The following is a 23,481-nucleotide window of genomic DNA, read 5'->3' as shown; positions in this document are numbered from 1 at the left end:
GTTGAAGGGTAGGAGCAAGGGCAAGGAAGGTGGTGTCATTGGCATACTGCAGGAGGTGGACTGGAGGAGGGAGGGGGAAAATTGGGGCATATTGTTCATGTACAGGAGGTAGATGAGAGGAGAGAGCACTGAGCCCAGCGGCACATCCATGGAGAGATAGAAAGTGCAGGAATCTGCATTATGGATGGTAATGTAGGAGGGGCAGCAGGAGGGGAAGGAGGCAATCAGATGGACATAGTTGATAGGAAGGGCCTAGGTCTAGAGTTTAAACAGAAGACAGGGATGCCATATGTGGTTGTAGGCCTTTGGCCTTTTCGAAGTCTAGGGAGACAAAAATGACGGAGTGACGGGAGTTAAGCTAGAGGGAGAGGAGATGAGTGAGGTGTAGGACTTGGTCGTCGACAGAGAAGGAAGGTCGAAAGCCACATTGGGTGTTGTAGAGGAGGTGGTGTCAATGGAGGTGGTGATGGATGTGGCAGATAAGGATGGATTCCAAGAGGAAGGTAGCAGTATGGGTGATGTCATCGAGAGACTGAAAGGTAAGGTCGTGGCGTTCGATCTGGGTGCATATGGAGTACCGGTAGGCATACCAGTTGGCTTGGGAGTAATCATGGACAAGTTAAGGAGGAATGTCAGGGAGAGGAATCTACAAGATTTCATTTTCAACTAAATTTTAAATTTTGATGTTATGCACATTTATGTTCATGATTTATCCGACTGTACCAAGTTTAATCTCCTATACGGTGGATAAATGAATAAATACCAGCAGTAGTTGCATGTACGTGTATTAGTTTATAACAAAGATTCGTGTAGGTTTATGTACCTTGAAAACTTCTAAACAAAATTTAAAAGTGAAACAAGCAAGTTATTAGTGGAACAGTCCTGTCGATCAGTATTCTCGGAAATGAACCAAATAGGCTACTGTTGAGAAGATCTAATAATTTAGCATGAAAAACCAAGTGTGAAACTAAATGGTATTAATTAAATATTGGTTAAAGTACATGTGAAACGCCCATTTAACAAGCATGTACACATTATAGAGGTTAGGCTATCATTACTAAAATGAAATGAGTCACATGCTTGTTGAAGCCAAATAACCGTTTTACCGTGTCTAGACCATTGAGACCATTCCTTTATTCACAGTGTGGTTGTTGTTGTTGTTGTCTTCAGTACAGAGACTGATTTTATGCAGCTCTTCATGCTATTCTATCCTGTGCAAGCTTCTTCATCTCCCAGTACCTACTGCAGCCTACATCCTTCTGAATATGCTTAGTGTATTCATCTCTTAGTCTCCCTCTACGATTTTTACCCTCCACCCTGCCCCTCAGTACTAAATTAGTGATCCTTGATGCCTCAGAACATGTCCTACCAACCGATCCCTTTTTCTAGTCAAGTTGTGCCACAAACTCCTCTTCTCCCCTTTCTATTCAATACCTCCTCATTAGTTATGTGACTACCTATCTAATCTTCACCATTCTTCTGTAGCACCACATTTCGAAAGCTTCTATTCTCTTCTTGTCTAAACTATTTATTGTCCATGTTTCACTTCCATAAATGGCTACACTCCGTGCAAATACTTTCAGAAAAGACTTCCTGACGCTTAAATCTATATTCGATATTAACAAATTTCTCTTCTTCAGAAACGCTTTCCTTGCCATTGCCAGTCTACATTTTATATCCTCTCTACTTCAACAATCATCAGTTATTTTGCTCCCCAAATAGCAAAATCCATTTACTACTTTAAGTGTCTCACTTCCAAACCTAATTCCCTGAGCAACACATGATTTAATTCGACTACATTCCATTATCCTAATTTTGCTTTTGTTGATGTTCATCTTATATCCGCCTTTCAAGACACTGTCCATTCCCTTCAACTGCTCTCCCAAGTCCTTTGCTGTCTCTGACAGAATTACGATGTCATCGACGAATCTCAACGTTTTTATTTCTTCTCCATGGATTTTAACACCTACTCCAAATTTTTCTTTTGTTTTCTTTACTGCTTGCTCAACATACAGATTGAATAACATTGGGGATAGGCTACAACCCTGTCTCACTCCCTTCCCAACCACTGCTTCCCTTTCATGTCCCTCGACTCTTATAACTACCATCTGGTTTCTGTACAAATTGTAAATAGCCTTTCACTCCCTGTATTTCACCCCTGCCACCTTCAGAATTTGAAAGAGAGTATTCCTGTCAGCATTGTCAAAACTTGCTCTAAGTCTACAAATGCTAGAAACGTAGGTTTGCCTTTCCTTAATCTATTTTCTTATTTAAGTTGTAGGGTGAGTATTACCTCACGTGTTCCAACATTTCTACGGAATCCAAACTGATCTCCCCCGAGGTCGGCTTCTACCAGTTTTTCCATTCATCTGTAAAGAATTCACATTAGTATATTGCAGCCGCGGATTATTAAACTGACAGTTCGATAATTTTCACATGTGTCAGCACCTGGTTTCTTTGGAATTTGAATTATTTTATTCTTCTTGAAGTCTGAGGGTATTTCGCCTGTCTCATACACCTTGCTCACAATATGGTAGAGATTTGTCAGGGCTGGCTCTCCCAAGGCTACAGTAGTTCTAATGGAATGTTGTCTACTCTCGGGGCCTTGTTTCAACTTAGGTCTTTCAGTGCTCTGGCAAACTCTTCGCACAGTATCATATCTCCCATTTCATCTTCATCTACATCCTCTTCCATTTCCATAATATTGTCCTCAAGAACATCGCCCTTAAAACTGGGTTTTTATCTGAGCTCTTGATATTAATGCAAGTGGTTCTCTTTTCTCCAAAGGTCTCTTTAATTTTCCTTTAGGCAGTATTTATCTTACCCCTAGTGATATACGCCTCTACGTCCTTACATTTGCCCTCTAGCCATCCCTGCTTAGCCATTTTGCACTTCCTGTCGATCTCATTTTTTGAGATGTTTGTATTCCTTTTTGCCTGCTTCATTTACTGTGTTTTTATGTTTCCTCCTTTCATCAATTAAATTCAGTATCTCTTCTGTTACCCAAGGATTTCTACTAGCCCTCGTCTTTTTACCTTCTTGATCCTCTGCTACCTTCACTATTTCATCTCTCAAAGCTACCCATTCTTCTTCTACTGTATTTGTTTCCGTCATTCTTGTCAATCGTTCCCGAATGCTCTTCCTGAAACTCTCTAGAACTTCTGGTTCTGTCAGTTTATCCAGGTCCCATCTCCTTAAATTCACACCTTTTTGCAGTTTCTTCAGTTTTAATCTACAGTTCATAACCAATACATTGTGGTCAGAGTCCACATCTGCCCCTGGAAATTTCTTTCAATTTAAAACCCAGTTCCTAAATCTCTGTCGTACCATTATATAATATATCTGAAACCTTTCAGTATCTACATGCTTCTCCTATGTATACAACCTTCTTTTATGATTCTTGAACCAAGTGTTAGCTGTTATGCTCTATCCAAAATTCTACCAGGCGACATTTCTTAATCCCATTCCATATTCACCTACTACGTCTCCTCCTCTTCCCTTTCCTACTATCAAATTCCGGTCACCCATGACTAGTAAACTCTCATCATACATTTCATCAATCTCTTCGTCATCTGCAGAGCTATTTGGCATATAAACTTGTGCTACTGTGGTAGGCGTGGGCTTCGTATCTATCTTGGCCACAATAATGCATTCACTATGCTGTTTGTAGTAGCTTACCTGCATTTCTATTTCTTTATTAAACCTACACTTGCATTACCCCTATTTGATTTTGTATTTATTACCCTGTATTCACCTGAGCAGAAGTCTTGTTCCTCCTGCCACCGAACTTCACTAATTTCCACTATATCTAACTTTACCCTATCCACTTCCCTTTTTAAATTTTCTAACCTACCTGCCTGGTTAAGGGATCTGACATTCCATGCTCCGACCCGTATAATGCCAGTTTTCTTTCTCCTGATAACAGCGTCCTCTTGAGTAGGAGATCTGAATGGGGGGCTGTTTTACCTCTCGAATACTTTACCCAAGAGGACACCATCACCATTTAATCATACATGCCCTCCATTTGTGATCATTTAACCATACAGTAAAGTTACATGCCCTTGGGGAAAATTACGGCTGTAGTTTCCCCTTGCTTTCAGCTGTTCACAGTACTAGCACAGCAAGGCTGGTTTGATTAGTGTTACAAGGCAAGAGCAGTCAATCATCCAGACTGTTGCCCTTGCAACTACTGGAAAGGCTGCTGCTCCTCTTCAGGAACCACACATTTGTCTGGCCTCTCAACAGATACCCCTCCGTTGTGGTTGCACCTATGGTACGGCTATCTGTATCGCTGAGGCACACAAACCTCCCCACCAAAGAGCAAGGTCCATGGTTCATGGGAGGGGGGGTGTCTTTAGCACTAATGAATGTAGGAGCCATTGGTTTAAATAGTTATTAATACCATCAGAACTGTCTACTGATACCTTTTGTTGAATTGCAAATTGCTGGAACATGCCTTCAAAAATGAATTTAGGTATTAGCTGTTACCTGACACACACTGAGTGACACTTCAACTCAATTCTGAATGTGGTTATACCTCCATGTAGTTCTCTTCCTTCGATTTTTCAAAATCTTTGATTTTGTTGACATTTCCACGAGTCATTAGCATGTTTTGCTCACTTATTTCCTCATTGCGCACATTTGTAGGCTGCTAAGGAGACTGTATGTAAGTTTTTTATGTACTGAACAACTTTGCATACGATTTGAAAGTTAGAAATGTGATAGATAAGAATCAGTAACACTAAGCAAAAAGGCATTGTTTCCGCAGTTGTAGCTTCACCAGCGTTAGACGGAAATACATTAAAGGTTGATTTGAATGAATTACGAAAGCACCATTTCCATATCACATACTTCTCTTGTTGGTTACTTGAAATGTATAAACAAAAAAGAGAGTCACATTTCCTAGGCCAAATGCGTCACATTACTAGATCAAATACGCATTTAAGACCAGAAAATCGTTTGAAAAAGCGTCCCTGACGTTATATAATTAGCGTAAGTACTGTAATATTTGCTGTATGAAACAAGTGTCATGAGCACACAACAGAAATTATGAACAAAAAGCAATTGTAAACAACAGTCTGTTGTGTGTTGCAGCATCTAACATGGCGACGCCAGTTGCCAAACAGCTTTAGTGACTGTGGTTGGCAGGGCCTCTGCGCTAACTGTTGTCAGCACTGTGAGAGTTTCTTCGAGTGTGTTCTTTGCGTTCGTGAGATGGAAGTAGGTAAGGACGAAGTTTTCGTTATACTAGCAAATTTTTTATGTGAATTGTGTAGGAAATTGTGATTAATTGATTATAGTGTGTATTCCTGATCATTCACGTGTATCAAACCAGTTAAATGCTGTGTTTCAGTTCACTTAATTGTGATAATTTTTTGTAATTTCATAAGTATGTTACACACGTGTACCAACTTGTTGCCCAAACAATACCGATTACGACTGAATAGTAATTTGCAGCTGTGATGAGATACATTAGTTTCACAGGTTACGTTTCGTGTGTACAAATTCCATGAAAAATGATATGTCCAGGAATTTTTGAGGTCTTACGATTAACTAGTAACAATGAAATGCGGCAAATTTTACTGTGTTACTGAAGTTTTTCCTCTCAAAGCAACTTAAACTGCTGAAAGTTACTTTGCGAACTTTGTGTACTAAATATGTGTCAGCGTACTTCGTTGACACTTGTTCCTCCGCAAATATGGGTTTTCTGAAATTGCAGTTTCCTTTGCCTAATGCCAGGACAGGTTTATTAAAGGGTCATTGCACGTCAAATCAACAAATGAAACCATCGTTTTCAACCTTACCCTCTTCGATTTAAATGAAATTAAGTATGCCTGTATTACTCATAAATAGTACTACAAATTAATTTTTTCACATATTTCTGATAAAAAGTTACCGAGTAATGGACTTTCAAAAATTGAAAGAAGACAGATTTTTGACTCGTGGAACAATGTTGTTTTCTTTATAACTCGTGTTCTAATTAAGCTAGAACAATAAAATATCTTCATTGGAAAGCTCTTTTAAAGAGCTTTTATATGATACCAAACAAACAACATTATTGAATTTTGAAAAACTGTATTTTTAAACTTCTCAAAAAAAAAAAAAAAAAAAAGTATGTGAAAGATACACTTCACATCTACATATTCTGAAAGTTTCAACTTGTGATGAGCATGGGATCACTGTCTAAAGCAATTTTATGTTTACCACAATTCTCCAAAATCACAGTCAGGTAGGTGAATTTCTATTATTTTGCTACACATGAAAATATTACAGTGTTAGATTTTGTTACATGGTCCACAAATTGTAGTTTTGAAATGAATAAGTGCTTATTAAACTTTAGTGCTAACTATTTATTACTAGCTGTAAAACCGCGGGGGAAAAAAGGAAGTTATCTCTCATTTTAAAGATTATATATAAAATGATTCTCTGGTGTTACTATCTGCAATCTATTCAGTATTTTATCTCTGGTTAACATTGTCAGCAATTTTCACCTATTGTTGAAAGTGACCCACACATTCTTTTGTTGTGAGGCAACTGGAGTGAAATTATGTGATTAACTTTGAAATGTGTTTTAAATCTAGCTTAAAGCTACTTTTGTACAAACCTCACAAGAGTCTGTAAGTTTGTATGGCTACAACCAGTTAATGTTTGCATACTATTAACATAATGAAATATTTTTTTACAGGAAGTGAAAGAATAGAGAAGTTTCATTGTGTAGTATTGAATATAGAAAGCTGGGGCATTCAACTTCAAAAACATTTTTTTATATTAGTTTGTTCACTTGAGAAATATAAACTGCCAAAAATTTCAGCTTTATGCTGTAATCCATTTAATGAAAAGGGCCACAACAACCACAAGAAAAACTTGTGACCTGTTTCTCAGTGGTTGATAGCAAGAAAACCTTTTTAACTTTAAATCAAGAAGTGTCTGACAACTGCCGTAAAAAAGTTGCACGAGTAGAAATTTGTGATACGTTTAGCACAGAAAATGATGATGCTCTACTGTATTCTGTGGTGAAACAAGAAAATGAAAAGGTTTTTTGTGATAGTGACATACAAGACGTTGCACCAAGTGAGGCCTTAGAAAGGTTGAATGCTTCTTTGCAGTCCGTGGGTAAATCACCAGTTAAGAAGAAATGACTGTGTGAAGCAAAATATCCTAAGAAAAAACTCATTAAATTAACTTCAACAATTCAGTCAGAGGTATTATTGCTTCCTTCCGAAAAGAAGAGGTGGTACATGATCATGCAGAATCTGAGATGATCAGTCAGCTAAAAGATAAATTTCGTACATGTACATCTCGAAGCTGGAGTTTTAAGAAGCTTCCAGATGAATTTAACATAACAAATTACATGGCTCGAAGAGTAAAAGATTTGGTGAAGGCAAAGGGAGTTTATCTCCAACAAACTCAAAACCTGGCAAGACTCTTGATCAAACAACTGCTGATTTTGTTAGAAACTTTTATTGATCTGATGAGTTAAGCAGGGCAATGCCTGGGAAAAAAGATTTTGTGCTTGTGATAGATAACGGAGAAAAACTGCAAGTACAAAAACGGCTAGTTTTAAGTAATTTGAAAGAAATTTATGTGAACTTTAAAGACAACCATCCAGAGCTCCACATTGGATTTTCAAAGCTTGCGGACCTGCGTCCCAAAAATCGTGTTTTAGCTGGAAGTAGTGGTACACATAGTGTCTGTGTGTGTGTACTACCCATCAAAACTTCAAACTCATGTAACATTCCTCAGCTGACAAAGGATGAAGATAATCCAATAAAAACTTACAAAACTGCATTGCTAGAGTTGTATGTAATCCGTCATTACCTGCTTGTCATTTTGGTGAATGTAAATTCTGCGCTGGCCCAGAAACATTTAAGACATATTTACAAGATTTGTTTAATACTAATGATATTGATAATATAACTTATCAGCAAATGGGTTTCCGTTGATCACACATCTCTAAAAACAATCATAAAATCATCTGACAACTTTATTGATTGTTTTTTTTTGATAAATTAAAATTGCTTACACGGCATTCATTTGTTGCTAGTCAACAATCAATCTTTCAAAAGAGACTGAGAAATAAGAACTTAAAGAAGGCGAGGTCTTAGCGATCTGTGAATTTTCTGAGAATTACTCCTTTGTCATCCAGGACAAAGTTCAAGGCTATCACTGGACAAACATGCAAGCAACAATTCATCCCATTGTTGCTTATTGCCAGGGTGGGAATGAACTCGAGCACACAAGTCTTGTAATCAGATCAGAATGCCTAACACATGACATCGTTGCTGTGATTTGTTCCAGTCGTACTTGATGGACTTCCTGACTGTTAAATTTGGTAGAAAACCAAGTAAAATATATTATTTTTCTGATGGAGCAGCAGCTCATTATAAAAATAGGAAGAACTTTATCAACCTGTGCCATCATGAAGAAGATTTCCAAACTGAAGCTGAATGGCATTTTTCAGCCACCTCGCATGGGAAGGGAGCTAGTGATGGTGTTAGTGGAACAGTTAAATAATGATCAAATAATGACACCAAAACAACTTTATATGTTTGCCAAGGATAACAGAGAAGAAATGAACTTCAAATATGCTACTAAAGAAGATCACAAAAATGAAGAAATGAAACTTATGGAGAGACTTGAGAAATGCTGCAAAATTCTAGGGACACAAAAACTTCACACTTTTATTCCTTTTACCAAGAACAAAATAATAATAAAAGTGTATTCAAACTCTGATGATAGTAAAATTGAACTGGTGACAGTTTCTGACAGTGATGGAATACCGTTCAAAGACATGAAAGAATATGTTGCTTGGGATATAATGGACACTGGTGGTTAACCTGTGTACTTGAATAAAATCAGTAGGAGGATGAAATCACGGTTAGTTTCTTACATCCACATGGACCGTCACCATCGATTACATTTCCGAGTCATCCAGACATTCTTTCCATAAGCAGTAGGGAAGTAGTTTCAATCGTGAACCCTCAAACTGCTACAGGGCAAACATATAAGTTATCCAGTGCAGAAATGTTGATGTGCAACAGACTGATTAGTTCGAAGTATGAAGAAGTGCACTAATAGGATGCCTATTTGTAAATAATAGTAATTACTAACTGAATTTAGGTCTGATCTCAGGTATTCATCTTTCTGTGTTTTTTATTTATATATTTATTAAGTTTTCATTTTGTATTTATTAATTACAGAAGCATAAAACATATGTTCTTTCGTCAATTATAAGTTATTTTTAATTTCTACATTTTACAACAACATACAGTTGGTGAGAAGTAAGCCTAATATCTCAAATAATTTAGTTTTTAAGAATTTTTAAAGCATCCCGTTAACATAAAATTTCTTTTGATAGTGATCCCATGCTCATCCCAAGTTGAAACTTTCATAATATGTAGATGTAAAGTGTACCTTTCACATATATTTTTTTGATAATTTTAAAAATACAGTTTTTCAAAATTTGGTAAATTCACCAATGTTTTTTTAACAATTTGTGTATATATATTAAGTTTGGTATCATATAAAAGCTCTTTAAATTTTATTGTTCTAGCTTAATTAGAATACAAGTTGTAAAGAAAACAACATTGTTGTGCAAGTCAAAAATTGGTCATCTTCTCAATTTTTGAAGGTCCATTATTCGGTAACTTTTTGTCGGAAAAATGTGAAAAAAAAATGTGTGTCATGATTTATGAGTAATATGTGCATACATAATTTCAAAAAAATCTGAGAGGGTCAGGTTGTAGCACTTGTTGATTTGACATGGAAGTTCCCTAAAATCAAGTTAGGACCAGTGATCAAAATTAACTACCTGTGTGATATAAGTACTCAGCCTTCTGATTTCGCCATGATCATAAGTTGTAATACACTTGAATGCTCTTGGTATTTATTTAACGCTCCTGTTAGCACTGGCGCCAGTGTGACCCCATGCAACTCAGAAATAGGTATCTCCCTTGTTTTCGAAGCTATTTTCAGAATTTGTCATTCTCCCTATAAGAACAGGATGGTGATTCTTCTGAAAAGCCTAGAATTCTCAGGAAATTAAATTTTACCTGGAAAAATTGGGAAAATCTCAGAATTTTGCATTTTTTTAATGTAGCATTGGAATTTTGAGTATTGTAAATCACAAATTTTAAAATAATTCAAAGTAAACATTTGTGCCTTCACCCCTCAGACATGGCAGTCTCCGGAGCAGCAACAGCATGCAAATCAGTTCATTCATTATGCTGTTGATTCATCTTGTAGGCCCATAAGGGATTTGGGTAATAGATGTTGAGTGCTTAGTATCTTCAGTGGCCTGTTTTGTGGGTGCAGGAGTTAAGTGAACGTACATTAGTTGTTAGTTTTAAAAATTGTGGTGTTTTTATTGGGGCAGATCACAACCACCCACTTTTTAATGATATGTTTCTATAAATCAGCAGAACATTTGCGTGAAAGCTTCTTTGGCTCAAGCAATTCTAGAGATCAAAATATTCACTTAGTGATAAAAATAGTTTTGGTAGTTCATAATACATAACCTAAATCTCTACTCGAACTAGTACCTGTGTCTTAGTTTCCTCATACTGGAAGTCGTTAGCTATGCCTACTCATACTCAAATTATTCCCAGTCAGTGTAACCTAGATGTCAAGCTGGAGGTGGGCTACTACCAGTGTATGTATAATATTTTCTAAAGTACTTTTACAACATGATTGATTTTATCTGTGGTTTTGCAAATATGAATTGAGGAGACAAGAACCTGCATTTTTAGCTGTTTATGTGAACACTCTTTGTTGCATTTGTAATTGATTGGCCACTTGAAATACATTTAAATTTTGCCCAACTTCACCTAGGTAATTCCCTAAACTGCTATGTGAATTTAAATCTACTATTACGAATCTTACAGATTTAAATGAAATATAATTGATAAAGAAATTAGACAGATTACAGCATCAATGTGTACATTCTCCTGAGTGGTAGTAAGGAGTAGTTACATTTACATATTGGACCCCCTGAGGTAATAGTTGTAGTGACACCGGTATGTAGTGCGGCTCAAGGTCTGTTAGGTGGGAATATGACAGTATGGTTGTGAATTGGCGAAGCCAACAAATGTGAATGAGCCGTGCGTGGCTTGTGTTCCCGCCATTGTGTATTTTACACCCTGTTCTTAACGTACTACCACCTCACTACGTTACTTTAAATTACTGGTGTCACTGAGTTGCTGCTTTGCCTGACCGTGAGTGGCACTAGCAGCGTGTATCAATATATCCTCTCTCGTAGTATGTTACTCGACTGCGATTACTTCCTGGCCGTTGTCTGTCATAAGGGCAGTTCGGATTGCGAGTTCGGGCTGCCAATCAGTTGGAACGCGTCTGGAACACAGTCTGGACCTGCCAGTTGGGGAGTTGTAATGCGGCACTGGTGCAGTCGGGTTGGAGCTATGAGGTCTGCATCAATATGGCTCACCCGACCATTGCCGCCACGCTTCACTTGAGCCGGGCCACGCTCTTCGTGGATCGTTAGTCAGTCGTCCTACCGGACGACTCTTTCGGCTCGCTGTTCATTCATGTCAGCTGTGTGTGTGTGTGTGTGTGTGTGTGTGTGTGTGTGTGTGTGTGCGCGCGCGCACGCGCTGATTTGTCTTCATGCGTACTTAGTTACTGTTGGGTATCGTTCAGGTCTTCATGCAAGTTTTTGTCAGGTTGTGTGTGTGTGTAGTTGACGTTATTTCCACTGACGACTATTTTAGTTGTTGTCGGCATTCTGAGGGTAGTTGGTCGGTTGGTGCGGACCAGGAAAGATATCTCCATGTGGCGTGGTTAGCTGGGTCCACTGGTGGTCCCTGCGCAGTGTAGGAGTGTGTGTGGAGCTGTCTGATTGCTACGATCTTCGTGGCTCACCGACCCAGGACGTCAAAGTTGAGTGGTGTCTTAAGTACCCAAGCCACGTCCGTACATGTTGTGTCGTTCATTTCGGTGGTTCGCTGTTGGGGATCTTTTCCTGTGAGCAACACAGAGTGTTTGTAGTGGTGTAATCGAGCCGCTGTGCAGTGGAATAACTATATTGGTTCACTACAATTCAAGTGGAGCAGTGGAATTTTCTGCCTTGTGGCCTTTAGTGTTCCGGTTACCTGCTCTGGCCATTAACGTAATTTCAGGCAGTGTCCTTTCCTCACCTGTTGTTGCTGTCCAACACGGTGCATAGTTTTGACGGCTTAATACATATTTCACTGTGGATAATCACGTCTGTAACAGTTTTGTCTTTTATTTTTCATGTACTGATTGGTGGCTAGAAAGTCGTTTGGTCGTTCGGTCCGTGACTGTCTCTTGGTTGGGTTACTGACGGATCAAGTGTAGTTGGGCCCACCACCTGCCTCACCTAAGTGAACGTTTACTTTTGAGGGCAGCCCCCCACCCCTGTCCCCCACATTGGTGCGTGCACATTTACAAATAGTTTTTGTAATTTCTTAATTTACTTCCATTCATTATTTGGGTAGTATACCACCCTGGCTCTGGCCACAAACTGGTCTGTAGCACAGGCTGAGGTCTAGGTGGTTGGAGGGCTATAATGTTGTTGAGGTCAATGAATGTGATGGTGAAAGAATTTTTGGTATGGTCTGTAAACTGAAGAGCGAGCAGGTGAGTACTCAATCTTTCTACCCAGCTATGTCCCAGTGAGCATCCTGGCCCTTCCACGATGTGCCTTTTAAATGAGTGGTAAGGCTAGGCAGTGCTGAGACACAAAGGCGAGTTTTTTTCCACTAAATTTCAACTATGTACAGAATTCAAAAATTTATTAGGTAATAGAATTAACGCAAGAAACTAACATCAACAGACTGTGTAAATTGCCGCTGTGCTAGACGGAAAATAGGTTCTTAGTCATCCTGTATGGCATCTAAGGAGTTTTTCCAGGAAATGCCACTTCCCTCGCCACAAATGCTGCTCTGTCTCCAGTTTACATACAGAATATAACAGACTGATTCACAGTATAGCCTGATTTGTCATTCCACATAATTTTTAACACGTTTTGCCATTTTTAACAAATTTATCATTGTAAAAAAAGTCTGAAAGATAAATTCAGAACCTCTGTATTAGATAACTGACAAGTATTTTGATGCATATTACAAGTATGTCATACATGAATTTTGAAAAATGTAGGTGGGGTACACTAGTAACTTATACTCATTATTCTACTGACTTTCTTCTGCAGTCTTGCTGAGTGATGCATTGGGGCACATCATCCAGATATTGAGTACGACCGGCTGTAGACACCTAGAGCGCTCACAGATTTTTTTCAGATAAACAGTACACAGCTGAAGATACTGATTGCCAATTAGGTCCCATAGAGTTACAAAATTCGTTGGGCAGGGGAGGAGGGGGTGATTGTTGCTGTATTTCACCCACTGTTCCAAACGATATGACCTTTCTAGTGGGATACAGATAGTGATTTACCATGCCAGTCAAGTTACAGTAGTACACCTTGAGTGTTAGGCAAACCAGGAATGTGTGCATGCAATTCTATGAACTCTGCTGATGTCATTTTGGAAGATTGTAGTGTCCGCAGAATACTTGTCATGATGATGTTGAAGAAAGGGAAATACTTGGCCACCAAGAACGTCGAAATAACCATCCTGGTTCATGTTGATGGTACCCTGAATGTGCCAAAGTCACGGTATGAAAACTACCAAGGGCTGTACTGAGACAATGGCAAGATAGTTCATTGCTGAGGATGCAGATGCACAGCGGGTGCCTACACTGACTGAAAGAATCTGTTGTAAGAAGTAACTGTGAAGGATACATCAGTTCTCTCACATTTCATGTTCCTGTCTTCACCTGAAAGCAGATTTCTTTCCCCTAGTCCTACATTGTAAATGATTGGCATTGTAACATCATTTTGTCCAAATACCATTGTAAAGAAATGACTACTACCGAACAGGTGTCACATGGCTTGTGTTGTCAACAGTATGTTCAGTTCATGAAACTGCCACGTACACAGCTAGTTCATGTTCAACAGCAGAATTTTTCACTAAGAAATTTTGGTGCCTCAGTTTGGTAAGTGGATACTGCACAAGTGTGTGTGCTATTTCCAGCAGGGGATTGCTTGAGTGCAGCTATTTAAGCTAGAGTTCTTCAACATATTTGATAGCTGATCAAGTGAAATGTTGAAGTATTTCTTATATAACACACAATATCATCTCGCTTCAATTTCCTGCCAGTAATGCCTTAAATGAGAGCTGAGTATCTTATTTTTAAAATTATGCAGTGATTTTGATGCCATATACACCAGAAATATTGATATTAACACAGCTGAATCAGTTCACAAACTATTGGCTTTCGAATTCCAGTAGAAAGATCTAATGAGCACTGATAAGGCTGTTTTGGGAAGCTCCTCCTCCTAGTATGGCTTATGAGACACTTATCTAAACAATAAAATAAATTGGAGATGATGACAATTCTAGTGCCTGCAATATCTTTTCAAAGCATTTTCAGCAAATTAGAAATGCTTAATATCAAAGTGAAGCAGGCTGTCAAAATTTTATATTGTTGACAGAATGTGGTATAGCTCCTAGATTTGATATTAACGACAGAATATGACAGAATAAATGTGTTTGTTTTGCTCAGGGCAAATAAAAGGAAAGAAAAATTTGTTTTTATTATACACTATGCTAAAATACAGTACTGCCATAAAAATAAGACACATTTGTACATTCAGTTTTCTTCAGAAAGCATGTACAATTTGTAATTTATTTTCTACAGTGATATATCTAAATTGTCGTGCACAATATTTCTCATCTACATAGCTCATTTAAGTAATAGTCACGAATAACTATAAAAAACATTCAAATCTCAATAACCATTCAAATTATCACAAAAATTATAACAATTAGTCACATAGCTGTGTGAGGGTGCTTTACTCACAAGTGTATTGGCCTGTTAGCAATATGGCAGAAACACTCACTTCATGCAGGATTTTAAGTTTGTTACATTGGTTTTATACAGATGGTGTCTATTGTATCCTATATCTTATAATTTGTTCTATAGGGCGTTATCCGGCCTGCCTCATTCAGCAGTCGTGCTTTGTACATTTTCAAAAGCACCTTTTTGGTGTACTCCATTTTATTATGACAACCCACCATTGTGGTTTGGCTCTTTAACAAAGATAGCTTCCCAAATGCTGAGTTTCCATAATTGTCCATCTGCATTATGAAAATATAACCATTATAAACCTGAAGAAGTGTGTATACAGGCGCCATTAGTTGCGAATAAAGCATCTTGATACAGCTATGCAGCTTTTGGAAACACTTTATCAACTTTTTTCCTTACGATTTTTGTGATAATTTGAATGGTCATTGAGTGGATATTTTTTTTTATATTTTTATTCACAATGTTTCTGAGCTGTAGTTGCTCTCCTCAGAAAGTGGCTTGTAAGTATTTGTCAGTGATGCTTCATTATTATTGAATTTATCTTAGAAATTACAAAACTTTGTTAATCTGCGAAGAAAAAATTGCAGGTTTTTGGGAAAGTGGAGAGGGTGCATGGGGAGAAGAGGAGCAGTTCTGACAAGTAGCAAGGTCCCCTCGGTATGGCTTTGAAAACGCCCTGACATTATTTCTGAACCATCTTTGGCCTCATCTGTACCTGGACCCTCCACACATGGGTGGTTAAACTCCCTTGTTTGGCAGTCAGTGAACCAGACACCTCGTATTATTTGGAAAAAAAAAAAAAAAAAAAAAATAGGGATAATCTTGACTTGACGGACTGCACAACTCGTTTCCAGTCAGCTGCTCTCCAGTTTCTGTGTCATTTGCACCATTGAAAACCAGCAGCTTTGTGCTGCTGTGAGCATTAGTGTTTTGTGAGGTACTCAACTCATGATGCCCAGTGTGTCATTAGTTCTGTTAGGTGCATCCATGTGATGCCATTTTTTTGTTCAACTTTGCACATGCACATAAATTGCTGACGCATGTGCATTTGTGCGTGGGTAATTGCTTGGAAAGAGAGGTCATGCATATAGCTCATTGCTTCCAGCCTTTGGTGGGAATCTTTGCTGCGCTTTTTGGCAGATGGCAGGCAGTTTGGTTCCGTGTGTGTTTGATTATGTAGTGTGTTGAGGTTATGCTGTAAAGTGATTTATGTTCGGTAATGGCTGTGGAATCCAAAGGAAGAACACCTGAATGTACAGATGATCATCCAGAAATGTGATCGCACCATGCATTTCTAGTCACTGCTACTAACAACTTTCTAATGAAGAGACTTCAACAGATTCAAATGGGGCACTGTTGCCATGGAAGTTTATAAAAATGCATTATGGGAATTGAGCAGAATGTAGTTTTCAAATATGATGAAAACTGTTTCACAGGATTCATTTCCCTGCACCACATGAATGTAGAGGTGTTGAGATTAACTGTGTATCTACTGCCAAATCGCAATTCCTTTCATGGCCCAGTAGGAAAGATGCTGTTTGGGTATCCTCCAATGTTATATGCAAAGTGAAGGTCCCATCACTACAAAGACACTATGTGTGGTTGTATAAACTTGACAACAAATGCTACGAAAAAATCATCTCGCATTTAAGTTAACTATTTTCATTTTGCATAAAGATGTCAAGGATAACAGTTATTTGCAAGATGGAAGAATTTTAAAAAAAAATCTTTCTTTATATTTGAGTTTGTTTGTAAAACTGTTCCTTGGAGAATTTTTATATCTGTATATACCGGTGCACATACATTTCACTGAAATTATATTTTTAATTTACAGTAACAGAATAAAGCTATATCATCTCATTTATGCACCTAAACTGTCTCATGTAATTCTGTACACCGAAAAGACAATTAACAGTGAAATACCATACAGCACATACATTAAGAAAAAGATCGATAACTGTTTTAAGCTCTCTCTTGTTTCGCAGTTCTGACCTACATGTCAACCACAAATATTTTAGGAACATTTCTTCAGATAATAGACATTGTCTTTATTTACCAGTTCTTTGCACCATTGAACGTGGCTGGTATTTTCATTTTATTCTCTGCCAACGAAGAAAGTTAGTTAAGACATTCTTCTTTGCAACTAAGATTTGCTCCCAGAAATGTAAACTTTTCAGCAAAAAATCAAGGTGGGATTTAACTGTCTATGAACAACCTGCCCCCCCCCCCCCCCCCCCACCCGCCCATGACTTTGAAAGTCATCAAATTTGATTTTTTTGTGATAGAGTCTTAAAGTGAAGGTGAGAAACTAGTAATTGGTATGCCAAATGCTTTCAACTAAAGAGTGACAGTGCACAAGATGAGGTCTCGACTGTTTCCCTGTGGGGAGTTGAGATAAAAATAAAATTAGAGTACAGCATGGAAAAAGTGTTAAACATTTTTCACAAAAAAGTGTGAATGGTGTATCCCACTTATTATACAGCATATCACTTTAATGTCTTACATGCTCAATGCTTAAAAAACGAAGGTCTGTAAGTCCAACGTCTTACAGAGTAGTTGGTCTCTGAAAATAAGTTGGTGCCTCAGTAATGCCTGGGTAAACATCCTTGAGTCTTCAAACCTGAATTTACCAGAAATGGTTAGTTGGGACAGCATTATTTAGCATTAGTACTATTGGGACATGTAGTTATCCATATACCAAATGTGACTAAATTCTGAAATGGTCATCTTACACCATCTGTGAGATTACATGGAATGACCCTATTGTTAAATCAGTGAGGGAGATTGGATTTTATTACATTTCCATTATTAACTTTGAAGTGATAAAAAGTACACTTCCAATTGGAAATCATACAGTAACTTGTTCAAGAGAGGTCAAATGTTATTAAGGAATAATAATTAAAAAATCTTACTTTTAGACCTGTTTCACCATACTTACCCCACTTAACAATGTAATGAATACTTTGCTAGTGAGCTGCTTATTCACTGGAAAGATATTACACATATTACAATTAAAATATAATTTAAAATAAAGCTCTGCTTGGCTAAAAAAAAAAAGTATTTGAACGTGCTTGTTTTCTTTCAGTACCTGCAAAAATGCCGTCAGAAGTTCAGAGTGGCAGATGTCCTCTGGGCATTAATGACTTACCAGATGAAATTCTGATAATCATCTTCTCCCACTTGTCATTGTCTGAACTCCTAGATGTTCAGAAAGTGTGCCATCATTGGAAAACACTGTCTCGAGCTCCGGAGTTGTGGAACCACAAGGAATATCTGATCGGGTAAGAATAAATTGATAGCTATGTGGATTCTTGCTATGCATTAACTAAATGTGGTGTAGTGTTTACTTTCTATCTTAAATTCTAAAATGGGTGTGGTAAACTCTTGGACATCGTATTGTTCATCCACAACTAGAACTTTACCTTGACGACCAATTACTCAATGTGGTAGAGACTTGCTGCTTTTTGAGACTGGTCTTTGATACTCGGCTGATGTGGCTCTTATATCTTTGCCACCTTAAGTATAGGTGCTGGCTACACCTTAATGCACTTTGCTGCCTCAGTAACACCAGCTGGAGTGCAGACTGCACTACTCTTTCATACCTTTACAAAACCTTCATCCTGTCTCGCCTTCAGCATTGCTGTTACTGGATCCGATATGCTTCTGTGGGGTCACTCCACTACGGATCAGGCACCAGCAACAGCTATTCGATTATGCTGTACATGTTTGCGGCTCCTGTAAGTATCCGAGCTACTGTCTCCTTTTTCCTAGTAGGAAGATCCATCTCCAATAAAGACCCTGTACGGGGGTCACAATTGCAATTTGACTACAATGTGTCTGCTGTGAAGTCCAACTTCCCCAAATGTCACCTCTTGTCAGGGCTTGTACCCTGACATTGGATCCGTCTCAGTTCATCCTTAAAATTCATTTGATCCCATGGTGTACTGCCAACTGTTTCTGGCTGCCCTCAATTCATTTCTGGGTTTGGAAGTGGCATACACTGCTGGCTCGAAACTTGATGGATGAACCGGTTTTGTATACATGCACTGTCTTCGCTGCTGAATTGGTAGCCATCGAACGAGCCCTTAGCCGTCTCGTACTTACACTGGCAGTTTCTTCTAATGTGCATCCACTCCCTGAGGAGCCTCAGGCTATAGACCATTACTACCCTCGTCACCCATTAGTCACAACTATCTAGGATCTTGCTTGTGACCTCCAACATGCTGGTTGTCTTTGCTTAGACCTCTGGACAAGTTGGGATCTCGGGGAATGAACATGCCGACCAGTTGGCAGTGTTTACTTCTCGCAGGGAATCCACTGTCTCGTGTCAGCTACGCATTGGTCCCACTTGGCTGCCCCATGGCCACATTCAGCTTACTGCCAATGTGATGTTTGCTTGACAGTCCACCAACATCCTGCTAGGCTGCCCAAATTAAACATATCTGTTCTACAGTGATCTCTAAACTGTCCTGACAAGATACCTCTGGTGCTGGGAGACGATGCCAAATGGGCTAACCTGGTTTTGTTTCACCTGCGTGGTTTCTGCTAGTATCTGAGAGATGGGGAATGGAGGGGCACCCCTTGCCTACTCTGGCCAAGGGGACCCATGGCAGCCCTTGCACAATGTTCCAGCCTGACTCCTTTCCTTCCCACCTTTTTATTCTTCTTACTCTTCCATATTTGCAATTTTTAATGTTTAGCCTTACCTAAAATTTTTATTTTCTCTGTGCTGCTTGTTTTGATGGGGTAACAGATGGCAAGGTAGTGCTAATTCGGTGCAGAGGGCGTCTGCCACTGTTACTGTTCTGTGGGGTCCAACAGCATTCTGGCAGAGTAGTTCACCCACCTTACCCCTCTCATTCCCCCCCCCCCCCCCCCCCTTCTTATGTTGTATGTATACAAATGTATGTAATGTATGAGAGGTAGTAAATGTTACAAACTTCGATAAGATTTCAAACACACAGGGTATTGCAGCTTTCAAAAACATGTGTCCGAGGGGTTGTCATAGGAATCGAACAGTTTGAGGCAGTGTGTGGTTGGTTTCTAACTCTTCCTAAAACACACTATATATAGAGTCTTAACTGAGGGAAGAGAGTGTCTGTTACTTCTAACTGCTCTAATGGAATTCACATTGATATGTTATGCTAAGTGTCACATATGTTAGCCTTATCACCGCAAAAGTGCCTGCATTCTAGAGACTTAGAGCTATACGTGGCCATTTTGAGATATAAAGTGGCTCAGATGGATAGAGCGTCTGCCACGTAAGCAGGAGGTCCCGGGTTCGAGTCCCGGTCGGGGCACACATTTTCAACATGCCCCTAATGAAGTACATCAACGCCTGTTTGCAGCTAGGGTGTCCATTTAATTATCATTTCATATAAAGTAGTAATGGAGCAGCACACACTGCAGAATGCATTAAGCAATTGTTGCAGCTGACAATAAAGCAACAGATGGTGGAACAAACTGCCTTGGCATTGCTTAGCATACATAAGTGATAGTGTGCTGCTGAAACTGTTATCTCCTCAGACACATTTTTCCCTTCAGAAAGTGCACTGGAACAAATTTTGATTCAGCCTATCTGCAGAAATACTAATCCATAATAACTTTGTGCAATCCAATGAGTCTGCCTCAAAGTAGCTGTCAATAGGGCAATCACACTCCTGCTGCAGAAAGGGGGTTGCGTCAGAAGCCAGTTCTACACAGATTCTTCCACAGCGTTGTCATCTTCAAGCCGGTGACCTCCTTGCACGCTCTAAATCAGTCCAGACAAATGAAAATTGTAGAGTGATAGGTTCGGGCTGTAAGGTGGGTGACTTTGCCAGCTGACAATCGAGTCTTGGCTTTCAAGCGGGCTCCCTATCCTGTCCTCTGCCACTCTTCAGTGGCTTGTTTGGCTTTGGGAGTGTAGTGGTCAACCCATATTTCATTACAGGTGACTATCCAACTCAAAAATGCATCACTTTCTTTTGCCTCAGCTCCTGATTTTCACTCATAAGACCAGGGGAACTGTAGTTTGTGCAGTCAATCTCTGCAAAATTTCTGTCACTTGAACTCATTTACGAGCAAGAAAGTTTGTAATTATGCATTAATTTAAGAGACATTTGGAGAAAAGGGAACCACTTGTTTGAATATCAAGAGCTCAGATGGGAAACCAGTTCTCAGGAAAGAAGTGAAAGCAGGAAGGTGGAAGGAGTGTACAGATGGTCTATACAATGGCGATGTAGTTGAGGGCAATTTTATGGAAATGGAAGAGAACACAGGTGAAGATGAAATGAGAGATATGATTCTGTGTGAAGAGTTTGACTGAGCACTGAAAGTCCTAAGTCGAAACAGGGCCCCGAGAGTAGACAACATTACATTAGAACTACTGATAGCCTTGAGAGAGCCAGCCCTGACAAAACTCTACCATATGTGTTATAACCTTTAATCACCAATAATTGCGCGGGTATTCAAACACACTCACTTAGAAACAATAGCTGGTTACATGATAACAACTCAGTATCTCTTATTCGACTGCTGTGCCGTGACATACGGCCGGCGCCGTTCATAGCTAGGTGGCGCTCCTGTGGTCAGCCGAGTTGCAGAGCGCCTCTATCGCCGTTTGCGCGTACTGTCGTGGCGGTACTGTTAAATGTCATGGCACTGTCACAACAATATGGTGAGCAAGATGTATGGGACAGGTGAAATACCTTCAGATTTCAAGAAGAATATAACAATTCCAATTCCAAAGAAAGCATGTGTTGATAGGTTTGAAAATTACCAAACTATCAGTTTAATAAGTCATGGCTGCAAAATACCAATACAGCCGACCTCGAGGAAAATCAGTTTGGATTCCATAGAATTGTTGGAACACGTGAGGCAATACTGACCCTACGACTTATCTTAGAAGATAGAGAAAGGAAAGGCAAACCTACATTTCTAGCACTTGTGGTCATTGATAATGCTTTTGACAATGTTGACTGGAACATTCTCTTTCAAATTCTGAAGGTGGCAGGGGTAGAATACAGCGTGCAAAAGGCTATTTACAATTTGTACAGGAACCAGATGGCAATTATAAGAGTCGAGAGGCATGAAAGGGAAGCAGTGGTTGGGAAGGGAGTGAGATAGGGTTGTAGCCTATCCCCGATGTTATTCAATCTGTGTATTGAGCAAACAGTAAAGGGAAAAAAAGAAAAATTTGGACTAGGAATTAAACTCCATGGAGAAGAAATAGAAACTCTTAGGTTTGCCAATGAAATTGTAATTCTGTCAGAGACAGCAAAGGACCTGGAAGAGCAGTTGAACGGAATGGTCAGTGTCTTGAAAGGAGGATATCAGATGAACATCAACAGCAGCAAAACGAGGATAATGGAATGTAGTCAAATTAAATGGGGTGATGCTGAGGGAATTAGATTAGGAAATGAGACGCTTAAAGTAGTAAATGAGTTTTGCTATGTGGGGAGCAAAATAACTCACGATGGTCGAAGCAGAGAGGATATAAAATGTAGATTGGCAATGGCAAGGAAATTGTTTCTGAGGTAGAGAAATTTGTTAACATCGAGTGAAGATTTAAGTGTCAGGAACTCTTTTCTGCAAGTGTTTGTATGGAGTATAGCCATGTATGGAAGCGAAGTAGAGGCGATAAGAAGAGAATAGAAGCTTTTGAAATGTGGTGCTACAAAAGAATGCTGAAGATTAGATGGGTAGATCACGTAACTGAGGAGGCACTAAAGAAAATTGGGGAGAAGAGAAATTTCTGGCACAACTTGTGTACAAGAAGGGATCTGTTGGTAAGGCATGTTCTGAGGCATCAAGGGAAAACCAATTCAATATTGGAGGGCAGTGTGGAGGGTAAAAATTGTAGAGGGAGAGCAAGAGATGAATACACTAAGCATATTCATTAGGATGTAGGTTGCAGTAGGTACTTTGAGATGAAACAGCTTGCACAGGATAGGTTAGGATGGAGAGCTGCCTCAAACTAGTCTCTGTACTAAAGACAACAACAACAACAACATCATCATGAGCATAACTGATAAAGCAGTTGGAAGTGTGTAACGGTCAGCCCTCCCTGGACCTAATGGCCCCCACCCAACAATACTAGAAGTGTATGTCTGGTTGTACCAACTGTTGATGATCAGGATAAAAAATCCCACATATATCTGACTAGCTCAGTGCCCCCATAGTTTAATGGGCTGCAGATATTTCTTTGTTTTTCATTATTCAAATTTTTATGTTGTTCACATATTGTAACACACAAACTTTTCATACTAATTAAGGCCATATAAGCAGTGTCTTTTCCAAATGTACTTCTGACCAAAAAGCAGTTCTTGTAGCTGGAGTCCAAAATTTTTGTTCATCATGCTGTTTGTGTTCTTTAGAGATATTTCCATAGCAACTCCCATCCCCTAACAAATATTTCTTTATATCTAACTGAGAATTGAAATGCCAGTTTTAATGATTTCAGCTTTAAAATATTTTTGTTGTAATGAAATATTTTCTTAAAAATTTTCATCCCCTTCTACAGTTTTCTGAAACATGTATTTTTTTTTATTTCTAACCAAGAAGTCATATGCCTTAATAAAAATGCTAACATACGTTTCT

The 23,481-nt window shown here is 39.0% G+C and overlaps 1 protein-coding gene across 2 annotated transcripts in view; it reads left to right on the top strand.

The window, feature by feature from the left end:
* LOC126293718 (F-box/LRR-repeat protein 2-like) overlaps positions 1–23,481 on the top strand; it is a 111,920-nt gene that overhangs the window by 19,652 nt on the left and 68,787 nt on the right. The window contains exons 4-5 of one of the 2 annotated variants that reach the window (XM_049987029.1): positions 5,095–5,224; positions 17,987–18,182. In XM_049987029.1, coding sequence (XP_049842986.1) covers positions 5,215–5,224; positions 17,987–18,182 — 206 coding nt within the window. In that variant the 5' untranslated portion in view covers positions 5,095–5,214. Of the gene's footprint in view, positions 1–5,094; positions 5,225–5,250; positions 6,230–17,986; positions 18,183–23,481 lie in introns of those variants that run through there. The other variant, XM_049987030.1, reaches the window with a different exon arrangement.

Source organism: Schistocerca gregaria, chromosome 10 (assembly GCF_023897955.1).
Source record: "Schistocerca gregaria isolate iqSchGreg1 chromosome 10, iqSchGreg1.2, whole genome shotgun sequence".
Classification (NCBI taxonomy): domain Eukaryota; kingdom Metazoa; phylum Arthropoda; class Insecta; order Orthoptera; family Acrididae; genus Schistocerca; species Schistocerca gregaria.
Note: the sequence above shows the minus strand (reverse complement) of the source record. Positions and strands in the feature narration are given on the sequence as shown.